Raw genomic sequence first — 27,917 nt, 5'->3', positions numbered from 1 at the left:
AATATTCTGTACAAGAATTGTGCCAGCTTGCAACTTAATGAAGCTTTTAAAGCAGAGAAAAGGGTTTGCCCATTGAACCCAATTCAAATGAGATAATGGCATTAGGATCTGGGTGGCTTCAATGCCAATCATTTTGGCCCTAGATGATCTAAAAGAGGTCGGGACAATTATCCCTGAAGCAAAATCCTGTTTGTGTGCAAAACCATTTCTGTTGTTCTTCCCTGAGGTAGGGTCTAGGTGAACTCAACATTGTAAAAAATAAGGATTCTCACAGAGGGCTGAAAATGTGTATATTATATTGGTTAGTAATCAACTTTGTAAATTATGCTTCTGTCATCTTTCATTAGCGAAATCTTGTAACCAAAAATAAGTATGGTTAGCTGGCAGGAAAATTAAGACAATATTTTATTGTCTTTCCTGTTATTCCTATATTGAAATAATCAATGTTCTATTACAATTAATAGTTTTAGTTCTAATTAATTCTAAATTATAAAATAACATCATATCCTCATATAACAATTTTCTATGGAGAATTTTAAATGTGTGAACTTCTGAGTACATACCACTAGGTTTCCAATGACCATGACCATCATGTAAACAATAAGGCACATGGCTTGACCAGCGACCTCCATGCAGTCCCACATGGTCTCTATCCACTCTCCACACAGCACGCGGAACACAATCAGGAAGGAGTGGAAGAAGTCATTCATGTGCCAGCGTGGGAGTGTACAGTCTTCATTGATTTTGCAGACACATTCTTTATAGTTTTTACCAAAGAGCTGCATGCCGACCACAGCAAAAATGAAGACAATGATGGCCAACACCAAGGTGAGGTTTCCCAGGGCCCCCACTGAATTACCAATGATCTTTATCAGCATGTTCAGTGTTGGCCAAGATTTTGCCAGTTTGAAAACTCGGAGCTAAAAGCAAACACAAAGCATAATATTAATTATTATGCCGAGTTCTAATGTTTCCAAGCTTGAATTTTTTTCCAAATATTAAGTTCCAAAATATTGTCATTACCTAGCAAAAAATTATTTGTATTTTTAATTTTCATCTATTTACAGTACTTCTGTTATTTTGTTATACTTGCTCCAATATAATGACCGTATGCTTTTAAGGAAGTGTGTAATTTTAGTTCAAGATTGCTATGGATGTCTCTTTACATGGTTTCAGATATAGAGTTAATAATTTATTAATCCTTAATTCTATTTTCTGATACTTTTCATAAAATTTTAATGCAGACATAGGGATAAAGTCTAAACTGTTAGAGAAAAAAGCTTTAAAAAGTCTTTACTTTTTTTTTGTATTCTTGTTATTAGACAACAATTGTTTGGGGAACAATTACTTAATTTTTAATTATAAAATCCACAAAGTATTGAATATACTATAATGACTGAAATTCTTTAAACCAGAAGCTTTTATCAGGAAATAAATACTGTCTTACAGGATAAAGATATATTTTCTATTATACTAGTATAATATAACTGAAAATATTTTTATTATATTAGTATATACAACTGAATATATCTTCAAGATCCTAAAATTAAATATCCATGTGGCTTTGAGCTCCTAAAGTGCATTAGTTACTGAATGAATTTTATTTTATTAGATATCAGGACTTAATCTTTTCTTTTGAGTCAAACCTTCAAAGTTTTTAAATAATATTAATCCAGAAACAAAGAAACATCTTTTTAAATAGAGGATATAAGGTAAGGTTGGTCTATATTTACCAGTCTGAATGATCGAAGAACTGACAAGCCATCCACATCTGATAGAAAAAGCTCTACTAAACTTAAAGTCACAATAATGCTGTCAAAAATATTCCATCCTACTTGGAAATACTCATATGGATCCATGGCAATTAGTTTTAAAACCATTTCAGCTGCAAAAATCCCAGTAAAGACCTAAGTGAAAAAATATAATGTTTTTATGGTATTATTAGAAGGTATGGAATCAACATAATGATGATACTTTCTTTAACATTTACTGTGCCTTTGTCAGTGTGCTACTTTACAAATGTATGTTATTATCTCATTTAATCCTATTAATGAGGTATGAGTCCTCCAGTTCTAATGCAAGCATTGAAGGGGTAAAAAGTGCTAACTCTCCTGTCAGCTCTCATTATCCTTAGGTAGCACTTTAGAAAAGCATGTTAAAATTCTAGATAAATAAAACTTTCGACAACTAACAGGCACTCTTTGCAAAAAATTTATATGGTCAACAAGTTATTCTGGAAGAAAATAAAAAGAAAACATGGATACTGAGATTTTGAACCAGTCTTTTCTGCTGGTCTGACTACTCTTAGAATAATAAAAAATATGTTGACTCACTCTTTAAAGATTTATTGATAGAAGAGGAAAAAATGTGTAATTGACACAGTGGCAGCTAAAGCAAGACTTTCAAAGCTTTGACACAAAAGTGCATCACAAAACATCATTAATTCATGACACTGGTATCAAAGGACTCACTTTAAAAGGCAATAGTGAAAGACTTGTTCATGCATCATTCATAAACAAGGCATAATTTGACTCAAAGAAACTGACCAAAGAAATTTCAAAGGGAAATGGTTAGGTCTATAACTACATGAGTCAATTCCAAAATAATGCAGCATCAAGAAGAAAGTCAGGGGCACTCAGACTTGGGACTGTGCTGATAGATAAGAAACATAGTTAATGCTTTTTGTGTTCACAGTGGTGCAGTCAACTCAGTAAGAAGGTATTGATTTTCATGATGTGAACCTCCAACAATTAGAAACTAGGTAATCCTGTCTTTTTCTAAAGAGTAATTAAAGGGAAGAAGAATGCTAACTCAGAGAGCAAGTGGGGTACAAACATTCTGACTACAAAAATCTGTAAGCAATTTGGAAGAGAAGACTGAAACACTCGGCTTTAAAGATCAACGGGGTTAGAGCCAAGGCTAAAGCGAAATTCCCTGATACAGATATTCACAAAGGCATCCAGAATGATTCATATTAATGAAGAATCATAAATTGGGACCCTTTGGCTGTGAAATAGAACCTCTTCCTGCTTCATGCAGATTGTCAGGAAGTAGTTTTTTTGTTGTTGTTGTTTGTTTGCAATAAGGCTAGAGTAAAACCAACATTGCACATTTAAAAGATCATTTAGCATTGATTTTCCCAATCGGATCCTGTACCTTCCTGAACCCTACAGGTCACCCTCTCGCTTGTCTCCTGTGTCCAGTTCAACCATTTTGGTTCCACTGTATTCTTGCACCTAAGGCTTGTTTCTGCTGATTGATTTAAAACATGATGATGATAATGATGAGGATAGTAACCACAGGTTTAATTTGCTGAGTACTTACTGTATGCCAGGCTAATAAATTAAGTAGAAAGTTTAATCCTAACCCAACAATGTGATAAATGAAGTATTATCATTACATTATAAATGAAGAAATAGTATTATTTTATAAATGAGGTATTATATTCTACAAATGAGAAAATAAAAGATTATAGAGATTAACATATTTGTACAAGGTCATATAACCAATAAGAGGCAAAATCAGCATTCAATCCAATATTTTGGGATTCTAAAGGCCCAGACACTTCACCTATTATATCAAAACAAAGCATCCATAGTTTTTCTAAAAATATGTGGGGTATGTACTTTCAAGGAAGTTGTAATGTTATTATGAAATGGGTAAGAAAGTATCAAATTTTCAAAGTATTAATTCCAAGACACATACTGACAGAAAAAACAACCCACTAACAACTCCAAAAATGGTGACTCTTTATGAAAATAGTGTTATTTATAGACCTCAACACTACTGCAAAATTATTTAACAATAATCTCTCTCACCAGAAACTTGACTTTCTACAATGATTCATATTGTGAATTATGAATTTGCATAATTACCTAGCTGTGTATCCTTCTAACTTAAAGAATAAAAAAGAAATGATTTCAAGTGACTCACCAAATTTCCTACAGTGAGCACATTTTTGAATTCTTCAGTCATTGGGTGATGCTCCATCGCCATGAACAACGTGTTTAAAACTATGCAAATGGTAATTGTAAGATCTACAAATGGATCCATTACAATAACATACATTAGCTTTTTAAATTTTATCCAGAATGGAGAGCAATTCCAGATCAGGAATGTGTATGCAAATCTGTACCACCAAGGTGGACATTTTTGTCTGGACTCTTCAAGTTCTGGGAGGAACAAAACAGGAGAACATGAAGTCAGTCATTTGTATGTTTTATTCCTAAATAAATCAGCAGTACTCTTCCACACTGAAACAAGTCTTCTGGTGTAGACTTTGAAAATTTAATAGTACTGATTCCATGAAATCATAGTATTATTACATAAAATGTAACATTACATGGCATTATTACATAAAGATGTAATAATGTAATATTATTTTAGAAAAATGTAATAACCCCATCAGATGTTCATTTACTAGACCAAGCCTAAGTGAGGGGAAGGCAGTGAATTTAGTGACTGAAAACCGATACAGCATCTCTCAAGAGAAACATGTATCTAATATGTGATGATAAACAAGGCAACCAATGTTTTTTTAAGGGAAAATATATATTTTCCACTGATATACCTACTTCCCCCTGTATCCTTAATCCCATGAAAACAACAGGATGATTATACTGTCTCCAGGAAAAGCTCCTGCTAGTTCACAGGTGAAAACAATCCCAGAACAAGGAGACTGGTAATAATTTATGGAGTGACTCATATAATTGATATTTCATACCATTTAGTCCACTGGCTTCTCACTTTAAATTTAGGAGGTGGGTGGAAACTTTGTCAGTGAGGTTGTAACCTTTGGAAAAGGTAGGATCTGGAGCATATTTTAGGGGGAGAAAATGGGAGCCAGCTCATTATAAAAGTTGTCATCCTTTGACTCCCTTCGAATGCATATGAGGGTTTAACCACTATTATTGACATTATATTCTCTAACCTGCTTTTTCTAGAGCCTTTTCACCCTAATTTTAAGAGATGTCATGGCACATGTTAACATTTTACAATTTTATAGAATGTGCTCAGAGGCAGAATTTATCTACATTTTGAAGTATGTATCATTTTTTTTTTAGAGGGATGATAAACCAGAGAGAGTAGGTCAAGTTTCTAAGATTACATAATGGGAGAACCACACAGCTCTAGGTTAACCTAGATTCTTCATGAATTATCATTAAGCTATTTATCTTTGAAAGCTTGTATCATTCAATGCCTGTCTTTAATCACAAATAATTGTATCCATTTTAAGCACATAAAAATGATCCCATTAGTGACCATTGGTTGTTTTTCCATTGCTTATAACCACTTTAAATTCTTTGAATTCTTCCTAAGAACTTCATGTACTGACTAGGATGTATTTGAATTTCATTTGAAAATCTGTATACTAAAGACAATATTATTACCTACCTTCCACAGTGTTTGTCAGTATGCTTGCTCTACTCATAGCTCTTTGTCTGAGATGGGGATCATTCATCATCTCTTCAGAAAGGAGATAAGAACTGGAACGTCGTTTTTTGTGTATTTGGTTGGTTGTACCCTAAAATATGATTAATTAAAGTTTAAAACATAGAATTCTAATAAATTATAGGCATGAAATAAAATCTTGCTCACGTAGCTGTAATGAATGATTAAAAGTAGACACAAGGTTGCTCTGCTAAATCCTGGCTCTGCTACTTACTGGCTGCATCACCGGAGAATTATTTTACCTTTCTCTGTCTCAGTTTCATCATTAGTAAAATGGGGATAATCATAGTACTTGCCTTACATTCTTGCTTGAGGAATAAAGAAGTTAACTTAGAAAATAAAAAAAATAAATAAGCTGCTTTTATTGTTATATTACTATTACCATCTCTATCTCACTGGTCTCCAATGAATTCAGGTAGTTTTGCCATGTAAGAAGAGTCTTACATGAAAACAGCCCAAAACAAGTGTTCTTGGCGGGGCGGGGGGACGGGGTGTAAAGGTGTAGAATCTCAGTATTCTCTGATAAATCTCTTTAACTATTCTTTGTTGAGGTAACAGCATTAATGGAGGCGACTGAAATGATTGTTTCTTATTGCCAAGGAAGAGCTCATCTGAGTATATGATGATAAATTACTCAGTGTGAGGAGGACAATTAAGACTGATGGGAACTAGCAAAATAGAGAATGTAAGCTCCATCTAAAAGTGGTGACCACTGTTTAGTTCAAAGGATTGCTGCCATGCAGGAATATGAGCTCAGTTTTACCAGGTATACTCATCTTTATGTAAAATATCTTATTTCTCAATCTTGGCAACTAATTCAAAGTTAAAACACTATGCCGGTTCAGAGTAGGATAACAATACAAACACACATGCTCACACACATACATATATACAAACAGCTATACAACTCTCCATTTATCATCACTCAATTCCTCTATCAATCTATCTGCTTGTGTGTTATGTGTATATACACACACACACACCATTTACAAACATCTATGTATAGTTCTAGTATTGTAAATTTGTAGAGTTGTTTAGATACATATATATGTATATTAAAATATAGACACACAGGCATCAATATGCCCATGTGTGTATGTATGCATGTATAAGTATATGCATGTTCACAGACATATACATATTTACAGGTGGCTTTTCATAGAGATCTCTCCATCACCATGTTTTCTCTGATAGTCTCCACCTTCTGACTTTCCAGCAGCAGAGACTTCCTTTTCCCCAAGTCAGGACAAGAATTTGTTTCATCAACAATTGAAATGAACAATTTCAATTGTTTAATCAACAATTCAAATGAATTGAAAACATTTCATTTAAAAACATGAAATGCCGAAACCGGTTTGGCTCAGTGGATAGAGCGTCGACCTGCGGACTGAAGGGTCCCGGGTTCAATTCCGGTCAAGGGCATGTACCTGGGTTGCAAACACATCCCCAGTGGGAGATGTGCAGGAGGCAGCTGATCGATGTTTCTCTCTCATCGATGTTTCTAGCTCTCTATCTCTCTCCCTTCCTCTCTGTAAAAAATCAATAAAATATATTTTTAAAAAAATAAAAAATAAAAACATGAAATGATCTCCGAAACTGATAAAATCTTTTACAGATAATATACATCAAAAAGAAAAACTCAACAAGGCTCTGCTTCCACAGAAATTGAACATGCTCATTTGATAAGGAAAACTGCCTTGACAGAAGGCCTGAAGCTGTGTCATGCAGGACAGAGGTCACGTGACCTAAAAGCACATGCATTCATTCAAACTGAAATGCGCGTGGCCATGGCTTTGATGGAACTAGATTCTCACTTGAAATGCTACCTTGTCTGCAGATAGGAATACATGTATAAGCAGCATGAGTTCAAAGCTTGTTAGGTTAGTCAAAGACCTTGCTGCTATTAAGTAAGGCAGTGCGTGGCATAGAGAGGTAACCTGGAAACTCCAGAAACTAGAGAATGCTCACTTTCAAACCTAATCAGACACTTTAACCACTCAGTGATTCCTAAACTCCAGAAATTGTTGCTTGGTTTTCTTTTTATGTGTGTGTTTGTATTAATGTGTGTTCTGATGTTATATTTTTATTCTTCTGATCAAGGAGTTGTTTTTTTAATTGAAAACAGTAAATTTCATTTATGTGTGGGAAAAAAGCATAGCTGTTCTAAATCATTTCTATGTTACACACACTGTGGTGGTTTAGAGCACAAGCTCTGAAACAGAGGGCCTCTGTTTGAACTACCATTTATTAGCTTCATTTCTCTGCGCCTCAGTTCCCCTTTGTCAAACAGGGACAATACCATCACCTCATGGGACTGTTGTGAATACTAAGCACATGTTTGCTATTCTTATTACTATTATTAACAACTCAAATAAGATCCCTTGCATTAAGGTATAATACATATTAAGTAGTAACTTGAAAAAGATAGCAGAAGGTAGCAAATACTCCAAATTTCCTTACAAAAATGAGACTTATCAACTAATATAATCAGCATTATCATTGCATTTTCTATGCTGACATATATCGTTTATAAATTGTTTTATAAAGGGATGAGTTATAATCTTCAAGTGTAATAGTAATAGGTAAGCACCTTTTTCAAAAATGGGGGTTTTATAGTCAGTCAATCATTATGCTGTGCACCTGAAACTAATGTTAATAAATATCAATTTTACCTCAACTTTTAAAAATGGGGTTTTAAATATCTTTGAGTTATATGCCCATAGCACATAGTAAAAGGATTAAGTTAATGAGTGAAAGGTGTGTTTCTACAAAGTATTGCAAAATGCAGAGCCATTCACAGGACAGAGAAGGCCCCTCCAGCAGAAAAGACTGACTGATGCAAGACCAGGGCCGAGCCATGCCTGAGCTATTTAAAACATCCTTACGCTGTCATCAGAAGTTGCCTTATCTATTATCACCTCTGGCAGAAGCTGTCCATTGGGGAGCATGAGGGCTGAGGGTCCATCAACCAGGGAGACCACACCGTTGCAGTCCACCGCACTGTTCATCTTCCCGTTCACCGGCAGCACTGGGGGGGACCTACTGGCTTGACTGATGTTGCTGCTGCGTCGCTCCCGAGGTGGGTGGGGCACGAACAAGGAGCCCCTTCTGCTCTCATTGCCGTCGAAAATGCTGTGCTCATCATCGGCAAATTCATTCTCCGATGTAATATCTTTTCCCCGACCCATGATACTAAAAAGACTTGTTCTGCTGCTGCGCCTTTGAAGAAACAAGGGGCCATGGAAGCTCAGCGGTGACTGCAGAAAAAAGAAAGGAAGACATGTATCTGCTGAAGCACCTAAAACAGAAGTGCATTTCGCATAATTACCATCGAGACCATTGACCTGAGGGCCAGTGGCTCGACCTTGTTGGAAAAGAGACATATTTCAAAACAAAGCAATTAAGACAACTTCTTCCAACCAAGGGACAGAAAGGCTGGAAGAACCCATCCTTTCAGAACCAGGAAAATTACCTGCTGCTGCACAGCTCTCTCCTATTCCGGCCTGCAGTGGCCTGGAGTGACCTGGAGTAGACAATCGCTTTTCTCTAAGCCATTCATTTTGCTCTAAAGGACAGATTACTTCAAAAAATAATTTGATATTGATACCTGCTATTTAGATTCTCATCTATCACTCCTAAAGCTCTATAAGTATTAAACTCTCCTGATTTATTGATAAGCTGTATGCTTCTTTGCATTGCATTGCTTGGAACTCTATTGTACATATTGACAGCTCAGTTAAGGCATTTTAAGAAAAACCTTTTAATACTAGTAAGTTTTCAAAATCATAAAATATTAGATCTTGGAAATGAAGTTGCCCGATACCAAAGAGGGAAAAGTCACATTTATATGACCCGTGTCCAGGATAAACATTCAGGTTTATGTGTCTGTAAACCAAACTGAACGCATATTCTTTGGAAGAATCTAATTCAATAAACGTCAGTTTTTACTTTGTAAAGGACAAAGTGGGTAATAGAAAAAATGCATATAACAAGGTCTGAAGGCTGGCACTGCATCTTTTGTTCCTATGCATATCTGACAAGGTCTTGCAGACTTAACTCTTAGAAGCTAGGAAATTGAAGTGAAGACATAGAGGAGAAGAAGAGTCAGTGTGAGTGGGGATTGAGGGCAGTGGGAAGGACAGAGGGAAACTTGGGGAATAGGTGACACCTAACTAATGGGTGGAGAAGAGGTAGCACTATGCCAGAGGGAAAACGTGGAAGGAAATTATCCCACTTAGAGAAACTATATGCGCTAAGTTACAAAGGTATAAAGCACAGGGCATGTAGTGAGAGTGGAAATCACGGTGGGCTCAGTGTACCTGCAGGCACAGCACAGAGAGGTAGGAGATGAGGCTGAACAACATGTGGGTGCTGTTCTCTAGGCAGTAGGTACTCAATGGAGTTTCCTCTTTATTTGATTTCAGCAGAGGGACAGCTTTGATTTAGAAAAATTATTTGGAGACATTGTACAATGGAAAATAAAAATGTCAAAGAGAATTGATGCAATGGTTTATCTTGGAGATTTGCAGGCAGAGAGACCTGAAATATGGAGGTTGCAGCGGAAAAAGAAAAAAGGGAAAGATAAATTCCACAGGAGCAGAAATGCAGCCTATGGGACTAGATGTTAGTGTCTTTCCAGCTTAGGTGACTAATATTTGGGTGATATGTGACCTACAGTGGGGAAGAAAAGAGCAAATTCTAGTCTGAGGTTAGTTTATAAGCAATATAGGCATTACAGACCGAATAAAAATGTAAAAGTTAATCTATAGTGTACTTTTTTCATTTCTACAACCGTTCTCACTAATATATTGTGTTGAACATGTGTTTATTGGAGAAGATACGACAATTCCAAAACTATAAGCTCCTTACAGACTAACTGGAAAACTATGTACATCCATATTCTTCCCATAAATGCCCAGCAACCACTTAAAAACATACCAATGAGGTCACTCACTCTCCTCTCCTGAGGTCCCTTCCCTCAGAATAGAGCTTTCTGCTCCATGAGCCTAACTCTGGTGACATGCATTTGATAATGTCAGTGGTACCTGATTAGGGGTAGACAATCTCTTTTCCCGGGCTCGCCTGTGGCCTTCAACACCAAGGTGGGAACTTCTTCTCCTGATAGTCTCTTCTGAATCCGAGTTGGACAATTTCTCATCATCTCCCTTTTCTTCCCCACCAGAGAGCTTTTGATTTTTTTTCTTTCTTCTGTTTTGTCTTTCTTTTGCGCTTTTAGAACTCAGTTTAGATGTTTCAGAAGAACTCTCAGAGAGGCCCATAATCCGGCTTCTCCTTCTACTTGTATATCCAGCTACTGCCTCCACTATTGCCTGTTGGATCCAGATGTCACACATACAGTGAGTCACTTCCAAAGTTGGGAAACCTGATGATGGGGGACCTCTCTACCACGAATTTAATTGTACTGCACATTAATCATGTCCCTTGTATGAGAAGAAATGTCATTTTCTTTACACTATGGTCAGAGAGCGTACAAAGTATGTATTTATTGCTTCTCCTGCACTATAACAAAGCACAGTTCTGTTCTGGAATTAAACTATTACATACTATTACTATATTTAAAGTAAAGCAATTTTAAATAATACATGTGAAAGTTTTACTAGGCAATTCTGGGACATAAAGCATAAACCATGTGATAAGATGATTTGCATATCTTGTTCAGATAATTAATGCAATATTATCAAAAGAATCAGGCCCTTTATGGCTTAGTGAAGAATAAGTTATCTGAAAATTAAAATTAATTATCACAGAATAATATCCCAGGAAAATGAAAGAAACTCCTAGGAGTGCCCTAGGAAATTCCTGAGATAACCTTTATAGAAAAAACTCCTTGTAAAATTTTGGAAGATATATTGTGAATAAAAATCACTCATAATCCTACATCCCCAAAATAACTGGTATTACTATTTCTTCCAGTCTTTATATAAATAATTTTTAAAATGTTTATGTCTTATACTCAATTTTATATTCTACTACTTAATACATTGTTATAACAACACCTTTTCCTGTCATAATATTCTTAAAACACATAATTCTGTGGTTCAAAAATACTCTAAGGTACAAAAGTATCATAATCCTCTTAACCATTTTCTAATTTTTGAAAATGTAAATGCTTTCTGATGGTTACTATTATTAAAATACTGCACTGAACATTTTTCTGCATCAAGTTTCTCTGCATTATAGGTTACTACTCTCTCTCCAATAGGTTAGATTCCTTGAAGAGATTTAACTAGGCAAACCATCAAATGAGTGTTAAGACTTGCAGAATATCTGAAATTTTAGTTCTTAATATAAACCTTCTCAAACTTTCCCACTAAATTACCCATTTGGAGAGAGGATTAAGGAGAAATCCTTAAAAATTTGTGACTTAGCCCTAAGTGGCCACAACCATAAGTATAATTTTTTAATAGCTCACATTTTTATCTTAAAAATCTTTACAACATTAACAAAAATTGATGCCCATTTTTCTTTCTACCCATAGAGTATCTGTTAACATTAACATTAAAATAACTTCTCCTAAACCTTTCTGTACAATTTTTCTGGGGAAATACATCATGTTTTAGGACTCTGCATAATGCCACAGGCACTGAGGAAACACAGAGTACCAGGTTTAGGAGAAACAGAACATTCTCTGTGCTGATCATGGGGGAAAGTGGACTGGGTCAGACGTCAGTTGTAACTCAGTCTGGAACTGGTTCCTTCGACCACACTAGAATGAAGATTTCAGTTTATACAGAGGAATCCATTACAGAAATCACCCTGGGGAAGGTGGGGCAGACCACAAGGCCGCTGTTGTTCCCTCTGCACTTCTACTTCTAGGAAGAATTTTAAACCAAATAACAATACCTCCGCTTCTTCTTGCTCTTTTTTAAGTCGATCTAACATCTGTTGAAATTCTAACTCTTTCTGCCTGGCTTCTTCGATATTTGCCTGGTTCTGTTCTTCGTAGGCCATGGCAACCACAGCCAGGATCAAGTTTATTAGATAAAAGGAGCCCAGGAAAATCACCACAACAAAGAAGATCATGTATGTTTTCCCAGCAGCACGCAGTGTCTAGGGGAAAATGGAAATCATTATTTTAATGACAAAAAAGTATTTTTGGTAAATGATTTCAGCTTGAATGGCATATTAAGCATGAGCAAATTGGGCAGTTCTGCATAATCTCATGTTATCAAACTATAAAGGGATAAAATCATATCTCCATGGAAAATAATCAGTATGAAAATATATACTTTTTACTATAAAGTATATAACAATCAATTAGACTTGTACTAAACTTAGATATAATAACTGATTATTATTAAATAGAATAATCCTGAAAAAATTTCTCCAGTCTAAAAATTACTCAAAAAACTAGCTGCTTTGCTCATTTTTAAATTATAGGACTAGATAAATAGTGCCTTTTAGTTTTAAAATTTTTTCTTTAACAAGAAATATTAGCAATGATGCATTTTGTTCATAAAAGATAATCCTATCATATGAACTTATTTATTCATCTTATACTTAGTTTTAATTAACATTTACTAAAAATTTAACAATAAAATAAATGGTAAAAATAATTCCAATGGTACAGATATTAAATGAAAAACAAGTCTCTCCTATCTCTGATGCCTAGTCACTCAAATCCTTTTTCTATCAGTTACTGTTGTTTTGTCTTGGGTAAATTCTTAGTATGTGGTATAATTGTTCGCTCAATAGGTATATTCACTTAAATTTTCATAGAAATTCCCATGTTACTCTCCAGTGGGTCCCAGGAATGTCTTCCTCTACATATCTCAGCCAGACAGTATTTCTCTTTTGATCTACATTTTGATCTTTGTCATTCTGACAGGTAAAAAAATTTATGCCACATTTAACTTGCAGAAAAGGTGAATATCTTTTTGCATACTTAAAAGTCATTTATATTCCTTTTTTCCTGTATGTTTGCATTTCCTTTCTATATTCATTTATAATATTCGCAGAAATTAAATAAACATGAAACAGGCCAAAAGAAGAATCTGTGGCAAATTGAGAAAAGTGTTGGCTATTATCTATAATACAGAATCATCATTTTTGGTCTCCTTCCTCTTGGGGGATAAGATAGAGCCCACAGGCCCAAGAGGATCACATTGAAGTTAGGGGAGATGACCATGTGAATTAACAATTACAGTACAAGAGGTGGATGCTTTAAACTGAAGAATGTGCAAAGGGCATGCAGGTCTAGAGCAAGGAGCAACTGAATTGGAAGAGGAGAATTTAGAGAAGTGAATTGAGTCTTTTACTCTTGTGTTAATTTTCTAGCGCTGCCATAACAAAATGCCGCAGACTGGGTAGCTTAAACAACAGAAATGTGTTTCTCACAGTCTGAAGGCTGGAAGTTCAATATGAAAGTGTTGGCATGTACGTATCTCCTGGGGCCTCTTTCCTTGCCTTGCAGATGGCCACCTCCTCACTGAATTCTCACATGGCATTTTCTCTGTGTGTGTGTGTATCTCTGGTGTCTCTCTTGCTCATGTCTGAATCTTCTTTTCTCATGAGACCACTGGTGAGATTGGATTATGATGCACCCTAATAGACTAATTTTAACTCATTTACCTCTTTATAGGCTCTAGCTCCAAATATAGTCATTCTATGGTACTAGGAGTTAGGATTTCAACATATGGATTTGGAGGCATGCAATTCAGTCCATAACAATTGTATATGGGAGTTCAAAAATAAAGCATGGTGAGCATAGGCCAGCCTGGCTTTTAGGGCACTTGAAGCAGAAAGGCACATGAGGAAAGTATAGTTTGTTCAAGAGAGGTAGGAGAGAATATTACAATATATTTCTTGCTATTTACTTAGAATATTATGGGATTCTACATTTGCAAAGGGGGGAAAGGATTTAGAGATCAAATAAGTCCAGGAAAGATAATGAAGTAATTTTTCATTCAAGAACTATCCATTTACTAGTGTTGGAAGCAGAAAATGTTTAATTTTAATAACAAGACAATAGAGTTTTCTCCACTCTAAATTGAATAGGACATCACATATTTAAAGCAGGCAAGAGCAATACATCAGATTATGCAAGGAATGCAATGAACGTTTCTCTTGGCACTCACCTGTTGGTAAAGGTTTTCCCAGTAGTCCTGGGTCATTAGCCTAAACAAGGCTAAGAAGGCCCAACCGAAAGTGTCAAAGCTCGTGTAGCCATAGTCTGGGTTTCTGCCTCCTTTCACACATATGTACCCTTCTGGACACTGACTACATGAGAAAAGGAATAACAAGTCAGAGTGGCTTCAGGATACAAGCTAAACAATCCTACAGAAAAGTGGGAAACTCAAGGTTCCTTTATGGGGGAGGGGGGGTCAATATTGAATAATGATTAAGAACAGATTTTTTGGAGTTAGGAGGAACTGGGTTAGAATCCTACCCCTACTATTTACTAGTTGGTAAATTTGTCAAATTACTTAAATTTTTTAAGGCCAGTGCCCTCTTTCTGTGAAAACAAGATAACACTTATTTCAAATGGTTAAGATAGTTAAGTTTAAAGAAGATAATGTATGCATATTACCTAGCCTAGTTCCTGCACATAAACAGTAGCTGCTATTATATCATCATCATCACCATTAAAACTTGGAAACATACACCAGATGTCATATAATAGTTATTGTATTTATAAAGATTGATATAGGCCTCTAACAAAACTGTGTCTCCCCTCACCCCCATCTTTATTATTCTTGGAGTGAATCACAATCAAGAATAGTCAAAGCAGCTTGGCTGGTATAGCTGGGTGGTTAAGCATTGACCCATGAACCAGGAGGTTACTGTCCAATTCCAGGTCAGGGCACATGCCCAGGTTGCAGGCTTGAACCCCAATAGGGGGCATGCAGGAGGCAGCCAATCAATGATTCTCTCTCTACTTTGATGTTTCTATCCTTCTCTCCCTCTCCCTTTCTCTCTTTGAAAACAATAATATATATTATATATAATATATACTGTATATATTATATAGATAATATAACATATTATCTATATTATAAAGGGCCTGTGGCCCTAACGCTGTAACGACCAAAGACCAGCGCAAGTGGGCAGGGCTGCAAGTGCAGCCAGGCCGCACCGGTGGACAGGGCCACACAATTTTGTGCACTGGGCTTCTAATATATATATATATATTATTGTAAAGTATATATATATATACACACATATATATACATATACATATATATACACACACACACATATACATACATATATATACATATATATATATATATCTATATATATATATATGCATATGCAAAGAATAGTCAAAGCATAGCAATTGTGTAAGACTTGTAGCCTTAAGACTCTTTTCCTTCCTCAAATTGGTGGATTGGTATGCATGATGCCAAATAGACAGTGTTCTGAGGTGTCTTTGGGAGCTGCCACCTTATCATCTTTATTTTTATGTTTCCAGTGCATACATGGCCTGGTGAAGAGATATCTATCTGAGCAGAAGGAGAGCAAGTACAAAATGCTGCAGCAGAGAGAAAATTGGTGTGCAGGAGAAACAGCAAGGTAGATATTTGCATTAATATGAGATTCTTAAAATGTCTTTACCCAAGTCCATGAGATCCTTTTTTTTAGAGTGCCCCCAAATGTCATTGCATTCAGTCACCTATCAGTCACACTTGATTGGAGAATGAGTAGAATTTGAGGGTGGAAAGAACATTTGATTTTATTCAGAAAGAAGCAAAGCTGAAAAGTAACCCACCAACGTTTGGTAGGGTTTATGGGAATCTTTTTTTTCTACTGTCTTAAGGCTTATATGATGTATATCTTGTTTTCATTTAAACACTACCTCCAAGTCTTACGTTCAAAGGTACGCAGTAACTATGAACCTTATAAAGTCTGAACTCACTGTGGGGGCAGAAGGAATTAAATGATGCCATGAAATACGTAAAAACAATATGAATCAAAGGTTCTTATCAGCAATCCGAATGACTATGTTTTTCCTTTTCTTTTTTTAAGTTTTTACACTAAAAACAAATACTACGTACCCTGAGTCTGAGCTGTTACCACAGAGGAGAGCATCTTTAGATCCCTCCAAGAAATAAAAATAATCTGTGTGGGAAGAAATTGAACAGTAGAAGATTATGGAGTGTAAACTGCAGCAGGTAAATTAGTTAATATAGACATTCACACACATTTAGGCAACATGCATTTATTTATTTATTTCTTATATAGTCTCCCTCAAATATTTATTGATAAGCTCTTATGGGCCAGGCAACGAACGGTAATAAACATGATGATAAACATCTCTCTAAGCCAACATTTCAGAAGAAAAACAAGAATAAAAAATGTACAGAACTGAGGCAAATGATTATGGAATAATATTTTATTGTTGGCTTAGTTGTCCCTCATGTGTAAAGGCAATATAAAGACACACTACAAAATTCAAGGACTTTTTCTACTTTTTATGAAAACAAAAGCAAACAAAAAAAGAATTGCTTGAGACCATTTCAGAAGGTTTAAAAAAAATCATTCAAATTCCAAACTCAGTAATGGAACCAAGAATAAGAGTAAAAGGACTAGTAAAAAAAAAAAAGGTGTTTAAATAAAAGTTGTAGACTGATTCACAAAAGAGAAGGTGAATGCAAATAATTTACCATAAGATATTTTACTTTTATGGCATATGAATTGAGGAATAAAATTCTTTGAAAATTGGAAATAAAATGTAAGATCATATTAACAAAAATTAGAAATTGAAAAAATAAAGATAAAAATAAAAATATGCTAAATTCTTCATCAAAAGTCAGTAAAAAATGTACATTTTATTTGAAAACCTTCAGTTTTCTTGTTTTAGATTATATCTTTTTTGTTTTATTTACAGTATTTAAATATATTAGCTAGGTTTTATTTGCTTTTATCTTCCCCAGTGAGTGGACACGTAAAGTAAAAAAAATGATGCATAGAATTCTTTATTATCCAAGGAGAATCTTGACCTTACTGCTGATCTCCTTCCATCACAGGCACACACCTTTGAAAGGTTTCTTGACTTACAGCCCACTCTGGGTCTAATGACCTTTAAGGCTTATGCGTTCCTGCAGGCCACATCATACAGACACACTGCAAGTGTCAGAAAGCACAACCTTGCTAGATCTCATTCTCACCCAAACTTATCAACAGTTCCGGTGAAAAAAACTGTCAGGGATTAATTGTTTAGAAGACATAGAGTTCATGCTTTCTGTAACATACTCTAAAATATACTTGTTCATTTAGCAGACTTCTGAGATCATGTGTATAGATCATCTGATATGGTACCTTTAGAACTAGCTCTAATAAATTAAACTTTGATGTGATGCATTAATGAGATTGAAGAAGCCATTAGAAAGAACTGTAAAACCCATCATTGGTTATAAAACTGTTTTGCTGTATGGGACTCTTTAGAAATATATCAAGACACTCATTTTAATATGTAGTAATTGATGTATCATTATCCTATATTAATAAAAGAGAAAAATGGTAATTGGCGTACGACCGATACCTTTTTCATTGGCTAATCAGTGAGATATGCAAATTAACTGCCAACTAAGATGGCAGTTAACTGCCAAAAAAGATGGCGGCTAATTTGCATATTGCAGGCAGGATGGTACAGCGCCATCAGAGAGCGGGTTGGGGGTGTGAGTGCCAGCGGTCGCCTGGGACCCAATCCGGCCGGCAAACCGGGACACGAGCCGGCGGGGCGGCTGCGGCATCTGCCTGCACTCACGCCCTCAACCCGGGAGAGCGGGTTGGGGGCGTGAGTGCCGGTGGTCGCCCGGGACCCGATCACGCGGGCCGGCAGGGCGACTCACCCCCAACCCGCTCTCCCGCCCAGCAGGGGACCCTCATTTCCCCCCATCACTGGTTCTGCCCCCCAGCCCAGGCATGATGCCTCTGTCAGAGGTGTCAGGCCTGGGCTGGGGTCAACACCTGAGGGCTCCCAGTATGTGAGAGGGGGCAGGCTGGGCTGAGGGACACTCCCCCCACACACACACCCAGTGCACGAATTTCGTGCACCGGGCCCCTAGTAACTAGTATAAGTATATCATGCTATTATAGTTATATACATGTAAAACATAATTATATTCTCATATAATAAATTACACTATAAAATAAACATAGGTAAAGATTATACAATAAAATTAAATACATAAAAATATATCTTATGGATGAAATGTAATAATTAATAGTATTAATTCATATCTAGATTGATTTCTCTAGAGCAAATTTATTCTTTTTTATCTAACAGAAATTGAGAATTATGAAAGTATCTCATGCTTCCAATACCAGGACTGCTAGAAAGCTCTGAACCAGGGAGAGTTATTAAAAATATAAAATGATCCAAATTCACACTGTAGCAACTTTCTACATATTTGAATAATTTTGAAATAATTAAAATGAAAGCAACATTTAACCTTCAAAGAAATCAATGCTTTTAGCTTTATTTCAACCTCTGAACCACTGTAGGGACAGTCGTACCTCTGTAGAGCTCTTCATCAAGGTTGTCCCACGTGCTTGATTCATTACTCTCAAGGGAAGCCCGCAGACATTTGTGCTTCAGGCTGCCCATGAAGAGCTGCAGGCCGATCAGCGCAAACACGCTCAGACAGAACACCGTCAGGATCATGACGTCCGAGAGCTTCTTCACCGACTGGATCAGGGCCCCCACGATGGTCTTCAGGCCTGCATGCAGAGGGCGTAAAAAGAAAGGTATTCACAATGAAATAAAGTTTTTGAATGAGATACAAACACAGCTTTCCTGGAAACGCATGCATTTTGTCAGGCCAGTGACTTTAAATAGCCTAACTCAAAAAAAGCCCACGAGGTCAAAAAGGTGGATTTGCTGGTTTTTATATATTGTTTCCATATATTATTGCAAATGATTAAAAACTGTAAAACATTTCCAATGAATAACCAAATTGTCAAAGTAAAAGATTTGGTTGCTCAAACCATATCCACACTCACTTGTAAAAAATAATTTTTTAAAAGTGTCAAGTCAGTAAATTCTTGTCACACAAACCATTTCTCTATATACTAGTACTAAAACAAAGAGGCTGACTTGCAATGCATAGTGACAACTTACTAATTTTCAGTTAAGAAATGGTTTGTTGAGGAAAGATAAAAGAAATATGTCATGCAATACCTTCATGCTGATATTCTCTCTCTTTTCTTAACTCTATGAAAAGCAATGTAAACAAATTGAAATTTTCATTCCTGAATCAGTCAAATGGAAAATGAACTGAAGACAGGAGGGAAAATTTCAAGTTGAGATGTGAGCCAAATGGCCATCTTCATCCTCTAAGACCCATGCAATTGATTAAACACAAAGGCTGACTTTTAATAAGGATTCTGAAAAACATAAAAAATTAGATTCATTAAATTTTCATAAGAGAAAGTCTTTCTTGTCTTTTCTCCAAATGATCAAAGTCAGCCCCAGTGTTTAATTCTCACCTGGAATGACTGAAATTGTTTTCAGTGCTCGGAGAACTCTGAATGTTCTCAACGCTGAGACATTGCCCAGGTCCACAAACTCTGTCACATATCTGCAATAGGGAGTTTATACACAAACACAGTGACAACACACGCACAAACACAAAGAACAACTCCCAAATAGTTGGAGTTATGAGTGGCCTAATGCTTCACACCAATCACTTCTTACCTGGGATTACAGAAATAGTTTTCAAAGCTCTCAACACTCTGAAAGTTCGAAGAGCTGAAACATTGCCTAGGTTTACAAATTCTGTTAAATACCTGTAGAATTAAATCAGAGTTATTCAGAATTTAGATAGAGTCTATGATACTTACCTGTGCCTTTAGTCAAGGTATTTCCTACATTTGGAAAGTCTTAAAGATATACTTCTGCAACCCTTTTCTTTCCTATCATACCTAATTGAATTTAAATAGATTTTAATTGACATATTTGATGTGAGCAAAATATAAATATATTATTAAAATGGTTTCATACACTTAAATGCCTAAATAAACAATTACATGCTTTAGTTATTAGATCTCAACATTATGGTACTATAGATATTTAATAATCTTATAAAATATCAGTGGCAAACCTGGGAAACTGTATGCTAAGTGAAAGAAGCCAGACACAAAAGGCCACATACTAAATGGTTCCATTCATGTGAAAAGACTACAGTAGACAAATCCATAGAGATGAAACATAGATGAGAGCCTTCCAGTAGCTGGGGGAAGGGGGTGAATGGAAGTAACTGCTTTTGGGGGGTGATGAAAATATTCTGAAATTAGAGAGTGGTAGTGGTTGCACAACTTTCTGAACATACTAAGAACACTGAATTTCATACCTTAAAGGAGTAAATTTTATGGTCTGTGTAGTCTATTTCTACAGTAAAGGAGACTCCCCTGAGAAGTGGCAGCCTTGTGTGACACAATGTTGTCTCATCAGCAAGTGGTAGGTACAACTGCAGTCATGTGTGATCATGAAAGGAGGGAGCCTGATGACATGGAGGTGGGATAGGGGGTGAGGGAACCAGAGACCAGAAATCTAAAAAGACCCTTCGGTTTTGTCTAAGTTCTTTCAATGAACATCCACTACTTTTCATCAAAATGAGAGAGACAAAAATATTCTATCTAGGTTTGAGATTAAAAAATTCTTTAAAAATGTTTCTGACATATTTTGGAAGAAAGTAACCATGTAAATAAATTACAATTATATGTTAATATTTTTCCCCTTGAAAATAAACTGGGGATGCATGTGTAATACATATACGATGCATTAATGTTAGGTTTAATATGCAGTGACAGCCCTTATAAAATATACTAGTGGCCTGGTGCATGAATTCATGCACATTGAAAGGAAATTAATTAGAAGAAATATTTTAATATCGCTATTTGCCCTTTATCTATAATAGAAGTGTCAAGTAAATTCACGATAGACAATGACAGGTCGAAACACATGCATGCGATTGGTGCCAGTGAGATCTTTATATGTATCGCACATGCGCGAGTAACTTAGCCTTTTATAGATATAGAACAAATTTGCTTAATTAGACCTGCTTTCTGATTTAGCTAAACTTTCTCCAGCCCTGTGAAGCACTCCAACTTCTCTTTTAGGTAATTGTCAGCAACGCAGCAGTAAATATCAACATCAAGCAGATTATTATTATAGATCATGCAGGGAGAACAAAGGGTAAAATATTTAACTGCAGCAGTGTTTGACTATATTCTGTGCAGTAAGAAAATCTGAAGTCATTTTTAAGGTCCACCATTTCTTACTTCTTTTCAGTAGGGTCAAGTTTCTAAACTTTCTAAATCTCTGTTTTCTGGCTAGTGAAAAGAAAGTAGGACTCCACTGAGTCTCCTATCTACCTACTCCAGGACTTCTGTGAGGATCAAATGAGATGAGGAATGGAAAATGCTTCACAGACATTTGGTTAAAGCATAAAGTGTTTCCACCTGGCTATAAAGCAAGTCATGCTCCTGGGCTGAAGAAACTGCAAGGAGGCTAGTCGCTAGGGAGAGGAAGCTGTGCATTGCTATGTGATGTCATTATCAGGATGGAGGGAAGAACACTTAGCATATTAGCCCTTTATATAGAGAGAGACTTCTATATTTTAATATATTTATTAGCACTTGAACAGTTTATATTAATAAAAAGGGCACCATACTTATAATTAAAGACCTATTTTTTTTCTGTGATTAAAACAAGTTTTATTTGTGTTTAAGTAAGAACTTGGAAAATGTGTGAACCTAATTGGCACCACATGAACTATCCATCCAAATGCTGGGTGCAGAGGGAGATGATCAATCTTAATGATGTCATACACATTTGAGTGAGAAATGATCTTCCTGTAAAAGTTAGTATTTGCCAACAAATGACTAGCTTTTATACAGTTTTATTTAAATGTAAGCATTATTCTTACTGAAATACTGTGCTGTCTGTGATTTTCACAAATTTGCCATTTGAAAAACTGAATGTAGTACTTACGCAAAAACAATGACGATAAAATCAAGCCAGTTCCATGGGTCACGAAGGAAAGTGAATTCTCCTATACAGAAGCCTCTTGCAAGGATTTTTATAAGTGATTCAAAAGTATATATTCCAGTAAAAGTGTACCTAGACACAAGAATCCATTGAGATATTAAATATGAAAAGAATACAGCACTAGGTGAATCTTTATAATTTATTTTTTCCTGATTAACCAAAGGAAGGCATCTACTGCAGTGTGGCTGTTGGCTTATGGACCCACTCTAACCATTAAAATAAACTAATAGTCAAGGTCTTTCAAAAAAAAACACACCTTAAGACGTCTATATCGGAAACTCTAGAAGTACTGAAAATTACTAAGAACATAGGTTTAGATATGCCTTGAAAGTTCCTATGTTGATCCTATCAGAAATACATCCAAGGATAAGAAATATATAACATGTCTAACAACAGACAGGGTGTCTCATACATTCATTCTTCTGGAAAAGACTGTATCATCTAATTATTCTTTTCTAAATATTCTATTCTACTGCTGTCAGGTTAACACCATAGGAAAAATAATAATAATAGAAAGAAAAGAAACTATATAACATGGGAAGATAGACACCACAATTTTTATTGATGGAATAACTTCTGGTAGGAAAAGGAAAGGATAACAATGATATTACTAAGACCATATTAAAATGTACATATACCCACTTACTCTACATTCTTGGCCCAGTCTGGAGGGTTACTCATGGTCATAAATATGCAGTTTGTCAGAATAGTGCACATGATAAGCATGCCGAACAAGGTAGCTTAGAGTCAAGGAATATGATGAACGACCATGGCAAGAATCTTTAATATTTAATAATAACACCTGTTGAAATCTTTTTCTGAGAAAATAATCTATGCATATAAAAGCCTAAGCAACCTGGCTGACTGGCTGACTGGCTGGCAGCTATGATGTGCACTGACCACCAGAGGGCAGACACTCAGCGCAGGAGCTGCCGAGGGACAGCAACTTTGCAGAGTGCCCTCTCACACTTTGGGACCCCTTGGGTGATGTCGGACTGCCGGTCTCGGCCCAATCCCCCAGGCCAGGCCAGAGGACCCCACCAGTGCATGAATCCATGCACGGGGCCTCTAGTTATTAATAAATTTATAGACTTTGTAAAATCTCTTTAAACATGAGAGTAATAGGTTAGAGTAATATATCCTAAATTTTAAAACTGACATTCTTCCAATCTTCCCAGAGACCTACACCAAAATTATATTGAAATGACAAACTAAAAACAGTCTTTTCGGGTACAAAAGGACTAAAAATCTATATTAAATTAGATGCAAAAAGTACATTTGGAAGAACCATTGCAAGTAAGCATTTTTAAAAGGATATGAATGTACTAAAATCTTAATAGATATTCTTCTCAGAGGACTGAAAGGAGAGATCATGTACAAAGCAGGTGTGGCATTGAAACGGAAGATTGCTTTCCCTCTGTTCAATACTATGAAAGTCTGCAGGATCAAAAAGAAAACAGGATGAAATTGAGAATCCAAAATTTAGTACATTAATCTCAGCAATTTTCCTCTCTATGTGGTAGTGTCATATTAAAGAAACACTGCCATCAGACTCAAGCAATGCAGTTCCACTACCATTGAAACAACTATGTATATCATGCTGGCCAATGAATTCCAAGTCCATTACTTCTCAGCAGGTTAGGAAGTCAAGTATTTATGAGCATGTGTTACTTAGAGCACCCAAAAATACAGTGTCTTTTCTTTTTTATATCCCTTCAATGCCCACATCAGTGACAATAAGTTGTGGCCATTGGAATTAGTTTAAAATACAACTTCCTTCATTCATTACACTGCATTGTAAGCAAACCAATTAAAAACTATCTATCCCTGATTTTTACTATAACACCTTGACACTTTTAATCCTTGTTGGCTATTGTTATGGTTAGCAGAAAGTGCTCCAAAATATAAATTCCTTCAAAAAATATTTTCGCAAATATTAGAGTTGGCATAATCCTAGTACACAGATCAATTTTCCTATTTTTAGATGTAATACTAATAACAGCTAAAATAAAAGGACACAAGTTACAGTGCTTGCTACTACCCATGGTAATTTTTTAAAATGATACAAATAGAACTAAACATTCTTAAAACATTTAAAACCCAAACAAGTAAATAGCAACAATACTAAAACAATCTACTGTTTTTGGATTGAAAATCAGAAAGTCCAAGTTCAAATTCCTGTTTTACATTTCTGCACTGGCAGGCAAATTGTGTTCACTAGAACACGTTGACTGGGTCTTTTTATTGTTGTTACTTAATCTGCATTTTATACGAGTTTATGAGTGGGCTTCTGGTAGTCAATATTTTTCTACATTGGGGACATAAGTTTGAATATCTTGCTTTTTAATTGCATGTGACACTCTTCTCAAGGAAATGAATCTGAATCTGTTCATTTTGGATGCCCTTTTATATTCCTGGTCTCTTTCCCTGTACTACTTTTATGTCTAAACATAACTTAACACAAAGTTCACTTTTACATTGAAAATTAGTTTAAAATTAATACCTAGTGCTTGAGTAGGAGTACTGCTTTCTTAAATTTCAATACACCATGCTTAAAATTCACTCATCCATTATTTTCTACAATTATGTAGTGAGCAACTATAGTATGAGGCCATGAAAAGAGTTTAAACGTAAGTGAGGCATGAGTTTTGCATTCAAGGAGCTTTCTAGAAAGGCACAGGAACATGATAACTCTAATATATTAAAGACAAGATGTGACAGGAATCATACAGAGAAATACAAATGGAGGAGTATGAGAGCAAAGAGGGAAAAGGGTCCTATGTCTGTGGGAATTATCCGGGAGACTTCTCGTCCTTCTCACTGCAATAGCCTTTCTCTCCTCAGTTTTCTGGGTAATTTTACGAGATGCTCTTTTGCCTTCGTCTTGGAACAATGGAAACTTTTCTGATTTATGCCTTCCCTCCCTGACCATCTCAGGCTCCTCCTTCCCTCCAACACTGTAAAGGAAGCAGCTCTCCAAACTTCATTATTAGTTGAGCGATCTTATATCTTCCCAGGGAGTCAGCTGTCACCTCCACAAAATGCACTCTGGACACGTCCCCATGACTTGTCAGTTGACACTTGCTTTGTTCCTACTGGTGTGCGTTTAAGGCGTGTCCAAAAAGGAAGAACAATATACTGAACACTTTCAAAAGATTAAGGAAATCAAAGTGGCATGATAGAACCAGTTTCAATAAAGAATTAGAAAAAGTAGATATTCTGAGTATCCTACATCTGTATTTACTTGAATATTTTAGTCATGATGTGGATCTTCCCTAAATTCCACTCCAATTTAAACTAACTTTCCGTACAGAACGGGGCAGAGACCGCACCCTGCGGTCCCAGGAAACTCACCTTTTTGTCTGCATAGTAGGGGTCCAGGTCCTCCAGCGGCTCCGACACCATGCCTGGAGGGATGTCCCCATAGATGAAGGGCAGCTGCTTGCCAGCTTCCAAGTCAGTGCTTGGCTTCGGGCCTTCTTCATGATCGTCTTTCTTTTCTTCTTTGGGTTCCTTTGTTTTACTTTCAGCAATACGTTGTTCAATGAGGGCAAGGGACTGTTTTGTGAAGTAGACAAAGCTCTGAGGTCCTGGGGGAGGCAACATTGCCATCTTTTCATCCTGTATATTTTATTTCCCCTCCAGCTCCTTCATAAGAGGCCTAAGTGGAAATGGAAAAATAAAGCCTTAAGTGTTTACCAACCAAGGATGGCACATCAAAATAATAATAATAATAATAGCAATCAATATTATTATTAATAAACCGCTTTTCAGCTTCAACTATAAAACACGATGTTCACAGAATTATTAGCATGTTAAGTCAGCATTTATTAAGTGACTACTATGTGCAACACATTTTCCATGCTTTCTAGCCACCTTTATTTTAAAATTGGAACTTAACACTTCACTGCATTTCAAGTGAAAAAGTGACAACTTAATGAAAAACAATGAATTTCCTTTATTTTTCATATGTTTTCACTTTTAGAGCATTTCAACTCAACTCTCCTCATTTAAAAGACTTTATAGAATGCTTCTCAGAGCACCACTCCCAGGTTCTCCTCTTGCCTCTCTGACCCTCTTCTCATAACAAGCTCACAACCGCTGCTTCTCTCTTCGGGAATGAGGTGGTGAAGGCTGTTTTATTCTATTTTACACATTTATTTCTTTTAAAATATATACATATCCCTTCACAAATAAAAAAATACATTTCTGTTTTGAATTAAAAACAATTTGGGGAAATGTTTTGGAAAGCACAAAGAAGAGAAACTTGGGAAACGTTTGTGATTCAATTAAAAGAATAAAAATACCACTAAGATATACATTCAAACCACGACTTCCTTAATTAACCTATATATGAATACAAAACATTACAAAAACTACAGAAAAAATATAGAATATTCACTTTTCTATATATTATTATTTTGGAATTTTCCAAATAAATAGCATAAAATAAGTTATTTAAAAAATAACAAACTCATTCTTTCAATGAGTCAAGATACCTTCATAACTCCTGCATTCGAAAGTGAAAATTCTTACTTTCTTTTTGGCATTAGGGTTGCCTGAGAGTTGGGACACACTAACTTCCAGCATGCCACCCACTGTGAACAGCTTGAAAGATTGTGCATTAAGTGACATCATCACACTCAGAGGGAGGGTGAATGAAGAGGAGCCATAGTCTGCGTTTTCATTTTCCGATATTAATATAAAAAGTAAGGGGATCACAGTAGTAACAACATTACAAAAGATTTTGTAAAATAGGTTTTAGAAGCAGAAATGAATTATTATTTTCAAAGTTTCTCCTGTTCCCATAACAAACAAAATAGATTTCACTTATATTTAGAAAAAAATAGGTTACTTTTCCCTTAATTACTTGAGCACAATATATCAATATAAGTTCTTTACCAGAAATATATGCATTTTAAAAAGATGTGGTAAATCAATTTAAAAATAACCAGTTTAAAAAGTAGTCATTTTGTAATGTAATGATCTACTTTAAACTTTATAAAGCTGATTTGCCTTTCTGGAAAAAAAAAAAAAAAGCCCTTTTTATGGTTTATCACACAATTGAGTCTGCCTCTTGCCTTGGTATGTTTCATCACATTTCTTTTTCTTTTTCTTTTTCTTTTTTAAAAATATATTTTATTGATTCTTTACAGAGAGGAAGGGAGAGGAATAGAGAGTCAGAAACATCGATGAGACAGAAACATCAATCAGCTGCCTCCTGCATACCCTGTACTGGGGATGTGCCCACAACCAAGGTACATGCCCTTGACCGGAATCGAACCTGGGACCCTTCAGTCCGCAGGCCGACGCTCTATCCACTGAGCCAAACCGGTCAGGGTATCACATTTCTTTTTAAATTTGCTAACCCACCTTCAGTTGCAATATTTTTACCAAATACTTAATCTGGGCATGTTATCATATAAGATATTTAGAACTGTGAGAGTAA

The 27,917-nt window shown here is 35.8% G+C and overlaps 1 protein-coding gene across 3 annotated transcripts in view; it reads right to left on the bottom strand.

The window, feature by feature from the left end:
• Positions 1 to 27,917, bottom strand: part of SCN9A (sodium voltage-gated channel alpha subunit 9) — a 127,335-nt gene that overhangs the window by 48,524 nt on the left and 50,894 nt on the right. Inside the window, exons 2-16 of one of the 3 annotated variants that reach the window (XM_059704225.1) lie at positions 25,823 to 26,129; positions 23,787 to 23,905; positions 23,115 to 23,204; positions 22,412 to 22,540; positions 20,114 to 20,205; positions 18,934 to 19,137; positions 16,470 to 16,533; positions 14,550 to 14,691; positions 12,316 to 12,522; positions 10,497 to 10,781; positions 8,337 to 8,708; positions 5,395 to 5,524; positions 3,934 to 4,172; positions 1,734 to 1,907; positions 564 to 920 (exon numbers count right to left, since the gene is read on the bottom strand). In XM_059704225.1, coding sequence (XP_059560208.1) covers positions 564 to 920; positions 1,734 to 1,907; positions 3,934 to 4,172; positions 5,395 to 5,524; positions 8,337 to 8,708; positions 10,497 to 10,781; positions 12,316 to 12,522; positions 14,550 to 14,691; positions 16,470 to 16,533; positions 18,934 to 19,137; positions 20,114 to 20,205; positions 22,412 to 22,540; positions 23,115 to 23,204; positions 23,787 to 23,905; positions 25,823 to 26,080 — 2,862 coding nt within the window. In that variant the 5' untranslated portion in view covers positions 26,081 to 26,129. Of the gene's footprint in view, positions 1 to 563; positions 921 to 1,733; positions 1,908 to 3,933; positions 4,173 to 5,394; positions 5,525 to 8,336; positions 8,709 to 10,496; positions 10,782 to 12,315; positions 12,523 to 14,549; positions 14,692 to 16,469; positions 16,534 to 18,933; positions 19,138 to 20,113; positions 20,206 to 22,411; positions 22,541 to 23,114; positions 23,206 to 23,786; positions 23,906 to 25,822; positions 26,130 to 27,917 lie in introns of those variants that run through there. The other 2 variants (XM_059704223.1, XM_059704224.1) reach the window with 2 other exon arrangements.

Source organism: Myotis daubentonii, chromosome 7 (assembly GCF_963259705.1).
Source record: "Myotis daubentonii chromosome 7, mMyoDau2.1, whole genome shotgun sequence".
NCBI classification, from domain to species: Eukaryota; Metazoa; Chordata; class Mammalia; order Chiroptera; family Vespertilionidae; genus Myotis; species Myotis daubentonii.
The sequence above is the reverse complement of the archived record's forward strand: the minus strand, read 5'-3'. Positions and strand labels throughout refer to the sequence as shown.